General features: G+C 41.0%; 1 protein-coding gene across 1 annotated transcript; it reads right to left on the bottom strand.

Annotated features, from left to right (window-relative positions):
• Positions 1 to 581: 581 nt before the first annotated feature.
• LOC116253112 (ethylene-responsive transcription factor ERF106-like) lies at positions 582 to 2,087 on the bottom strand. Its single transcript, XM_031627880.2, has one exon. It carries the CDS (start codon positions 1,606 to 1,608, stop codon positions 751 to 753), a length of 858 nt encoding a protein of 285 aa, XP_031483740.1. The 5' UTR covers positions 1,609 to 2,087; the 3' UTR covers positions 582 to 750.
• Positions 2,088 to 4,911: the final 2,824 nt, after the last annotated feature.

Raw genomic sequence — 4,911 nt, forward strand, 5'->3', positions numbered from 1 at the left:
ATGTTTGAGGCGTAAAGCGAGTATCCCTTTTCTTGAAAAAACCGAACTAAGAAAAGTCTGTTTTTTTCTTTGCTACACATTTCAGACAAAGTAATTAGCAATTCTTTGCTCCTATAGATGATGCAAAGCAAAATACTTCAATAGATATCTCTGTTTTGAAAGTACGCTAAGATTTGTTGCCAAAATTTATGTCGGTCTGCCTTGTTTTGGATAAGTGGCCAATAGACAAACGATGTTTATGGCGTTGAGCAGATGTTTGTTTCGACTAAAGCGTTAACCCAGATTTGGTTCTTGGCTTGGACTTTATCGCCTGGAAAATGCTCATAAATCCGGACTATTTATTCAATTGAAGCACACAAGATCAAAGAGCCTGATTGTACATAAACACCACCGAATCATCGTATTATTTGGGAAACAGCACAATTGTTGGCCATGAATCAATCAAGTTCATAAGATGCTGGGATATGAATATTGCAAGATCATTGAAGAATGATAGCAATATACAATATTTTTGATTTACTATTTTCTTCCAGGGAGAAATCGTATGTTCCAGTACTAAAGTTCGCACCTTCGCAACAATGTCGAAGCAATAAAAGATTTAATTAAATCAAAGAATTGTGTTATACATCTCTATCACGCCTCTGCGAGGAACCGATATGATCATCATTTTTTTTTTTTTTTTTTTGAACATCTTAGATATCCGACTGACGGAACATCTGTTTGTCCGTTGCATGATCCCTCTCTAGCTTACTAGAAGCTGTTGTCAATATCCCAACAATGGGTGCAAGACCGTGACGGAGATAACGAAGAAGCGTTGAGGATTTCCTCCTTGCCGGTTTCCGGCGAGCAGCGTTCCTTCTTCCTTGCCACCTGGTCGGCGTCAGCCGCATCCGTCCCGCCATTCTTCCTCTTCCGGCAGACACGGCTCTCGCTCAGCGACCCGAGACGACCGGCCTCGAGCGGGAAGTTGAGGATGGCCTTGCGCCCCCTCATCTCAAAGGCCGCCCGGTCGTAAGCCCGAGCGGCCTCAGCCGCTGTGTCGAACGTTCCCAACCAAACTCTTGCGCCGTTCTTCAGTGGGTCGCGGATTTCTGCCGCGAACTTCCCCCAAGACCGTCGTCTCACTCCTCGGAAATGCCTCTCAGGCTCCTCTTCTCCACCTACGTCCCGTGCCGGAAGCTCTACATTTCGCGGTACTGGAGGCTGGCTGCGGTGGACTGCACCATGGGGAGGAGCAGTGGCCGTTTTTTGTTCCAGGATCGTCGACCTTCCATCGTTGAATCGGTGAGTATCGGAGACAAAGGTGTTCGGGAAATCGATCTTTTGATGGCTGATCGGGGACTCGAGGACAGAAATGGCGAGAAATTGATCAATGTCGAAAGGAATATCGAAATCCTCCGCTTTCAGGTCGACGATTCTCAATCCCGGGCTAGAATATTCCTCCAGAGTGCAAGATTGTTGACAGGAATCTTCCGATTTATTCATTTTGGAGTCAATGACTTGCGATTCCGTGTCGATACTCACGGAACCGCGGGACTCTTCCCAAAGATCGTCAAGTACAAACACTTGATCGCTCGGAACCACCACTCCCTGCTCAGAAACCACCATTTTCGAGCCGAACACCGAGAAGTTGTAGAGGTCCTGGGATTCGTTTCCCTCGCTGTGATCGAAATTGAAATAGTCCACAAAATCACCGCGAAGAAAGGACGGGACGCGCGATGAATCGTCGCGTAAATTGTTTCCGTGGATCTTCTCGAGCACCAATCATTCATAATTGAAATGCTCCATGACGAATCCGACAGCAGCTTAAAGTTAGTGAGCTTTCCGCTAGCAGAAGGCTCGTTTACTGCGTCGACAGAGAAGGGGAGAGGTGACGAAACAGCAGAGAAAAGCTGGAGCTCGAGAATAAAGGAACAGTAGGAAAGGTGGCAGTCCTAGAAGAAGAAGAAGAAGAAGATAGTGAGTTGGAGAGACTGTTGGGAGAAGGTGGGGAGCATAAATAAGTGGAGAAGGTTTGAAAAAGGAGGAGGAGAAGAAGAAGAAGATGCTGAGAGCAGAGGGATGGTGGGAGGAAGACGCCATTTTCCTTTTGCAGCCAACGGAGCGAGGAAGAACACCATCTCCTTCGCCGAGTCTTCACTCTTTAGCATCTACGACTTGTCTCCATACACTTCATCCTTATTCACCCATTCGTACGCCATTTTTACTGGAAAATTCATCCTCATAGGTAGTAAAAGAAGAAGAAGAGAAATCCATTATTTCGATCTTAACTAGCTAGTAGATTACCAGAGAGTCTGATTGGATTAGGAACATTTCCGAAATATGTCTATTCCCTTATACCCTACTCATTTATTGTGTACCATTTAATGAAAAATTTCCTTGATTTCAACTTTTGAAACTCAACTTTTTTCGCTTAAAAACACAGTGAGGATGAGTCGGGACGGACCAACCGCTAAGTTTTACATAACAAAAACCAAACAAAGAGGAGGGCCTACCCATCACACCAAAACTGGCTTTTGGGTCCAAAGTCATCGGGGTTTGACCCAGAAGATATGTCATGTCACTCCTCGGTCCATTCAAATGCCGGCGGGTATTCGCATACCAACTTACACCCGTTCTTCATCCGATGGGAAGCAAGTCAACTTGACTCCATCGCCAGTCAACGCTCAAGCTTTTACCAGCAAGCCAATTCGAATTCAGCAAAATATACATATGGGGGAAGATGAGAGAGGGGATAAGAACTGGTTTCCTTGGCATACATGAAAATTGCAATTATGATTTCAATGTCAATACTTTTCAGTACCATCAAGATAGCACTCCAAACTCAATGAAGACATCACTATAACACGCTGCCCAACTCAATCGGAAAAGGAGAGAGAGTTTATAAATCAACCCATATCCAGATTCGAGATCATTTCATAAACATTGACTTCATATCTTCATATTTCTCTTAACCCATGAGTTATCATCCTCTGGATGTTCTTAGGAGTGTTTGATATATCCACAACCACGGAATTTTAGAATCAAAATGTTTCTTTTTTTTTTTTTAAATTGAAAGTATTAAATAAGCAGGGAGTATTTTGTTTCTAAATTAGGAAATTAAAACTTCAAATTTCGATTCCATTATAGTTTGAAGAGGAATTATGATTTTGGAATTTCTATTCGAGTCAAAATTTCAAACCATCAAACACTCCCTAAAAGAACGCTTGCTTTGATGGGATGATGGCTACCATAAACGCATAGAATGGATCTTTTCAGATGATTTTTGTAGTTTCTTCACAATCATGTCCATAACTTTGCAACAGACTCAGATTCGGTTCCGATATTGTTGCAGATCATGTATCCAAAAATAGAGTTTAGTTGGGATATATTGTGCAGGCACCTTCGCAGGTTGGAGTACGAGGCTAATTACTATCATAAAAACTCATTCACCCAATATGGATCCTTACATGAACCATTCCAAGTTCAACTAGAATCTGACCCAGTTACCGATTTGGATCTAGATAGAGCTTTCTGGTTCTGCTGCACGGATCTCAATTGGGTTTGATTCAAATCGGCGCTCAGAGTCCGAGTACATATATATCCCGGTGCCATTTCTCTACTAAAAACGCTATCCGTTAGGGTACACAAGGATAAGGAGGTCTGAATTAATACTAGATAACAAATATTGTTCTCTTTATCTTTAAGTATGATGAATCGAATGACTCGCATGAGTAAGTTGGGTGACTCTCGATAGCCATAACAACCAGATCACTTAGGTAAGAGTCAGAAACCAGATCCATTAAAATATATCTTTTGTATAATATAACCTTATAGATATGATCTTTAAGAGTGTTTAGGTGAAAAACATATATTAAGTTAGTTGTTTTCTTACTTAAATATATATTTTTTATAGTCCAAGTTAAACGGCTTTTATAACATCAAAACTTTGATAGTAGAAGCATCCTTTTTTTTTTCTTTACAAAAATGACTTAAACTAAAACACACTTTATATTAAATTAGTGCTTATAAACACATTAAAATGTTCACATTTAATTTAGAACACTGTTTAACACAAATGTAAGAGGTCTGGCTTTTATACCTTATCTATGTGGGGTGTGTGTGTGTGTGTGTGTATATATATATATATATATATATATATATATGTATAGATAGAGAGAGAGAGAGAGGGAGAGAGAGAGAGAGAGAGCCAATTGAGAGTTTTTTGTTCTTTATGAAAAATGTTTGAAGAATTAGTTGTCACTAATGTTATCAATTTTTGGTTAGTTGGAAGACATCCGGTAGATTGGAACTAAACCATTTCTAATGTTCATTGAGTTTGACCAGCAAGATGCATCACCGTAAGTGGTGAACGTATAATGCAAACAGGGTTGGCCTAAACACTCAACGGAGGAAAACCTCTATTCTTCTTATTCAATTTCCTGCCGCGCCGGAATATTTCTTCGACAGGCAACGGAGGAATAAAGCAAACCCGTTCGAAAGAAGAATAAGAATAATTTATTGGCAAAGAACTAAAGATGGTGCAGTTTCTAAAGGTTAAGCCGAATATTATGCTTTATCACTCCTTCAAACAATTTCTGGAGACCTCCGACTGTCACATTTTACACCCTCCCCACCTGAGGTTCTATATTTTGTTTATTAGACCATGCCAATAGGTAATGCAAACGGGCGGATACATTTATTGTTATTAGCCCAAATTCTTGACCATAGGTTCAGTCAAGTCAGGCTTCGTCAATGGCGAAAGATTGAGCCACTGCACACTGAACGACGGAATATCACTTTAATTTTTTTTAGATGTTTTCAGGCACGCGATTTCGGGTCCCAGATACGTGTTTCCTCTGATCAACTCTGTCAAATTGGGCCAGGTCTTCGAAATTAGATCGAATTGGTTTTTACCTTTCCTCTGAAACT

Source organism: Nymphaea colorata, chromosome 4 (assembly GCF_008831285.2).
Source record: "Nymphaea colorata isolate Beijing-Zhang1983 chromosome 4, ASM883128v2, whole genome shotgun sequence".
Classification (NCBI taxonomy): Eukaryota; Viridiplantae; Streptophyta; class Magnoliopsida; order Nymphaeales; family Nymphaeaceae; genus Nymphaea; species Nymphaea colorata.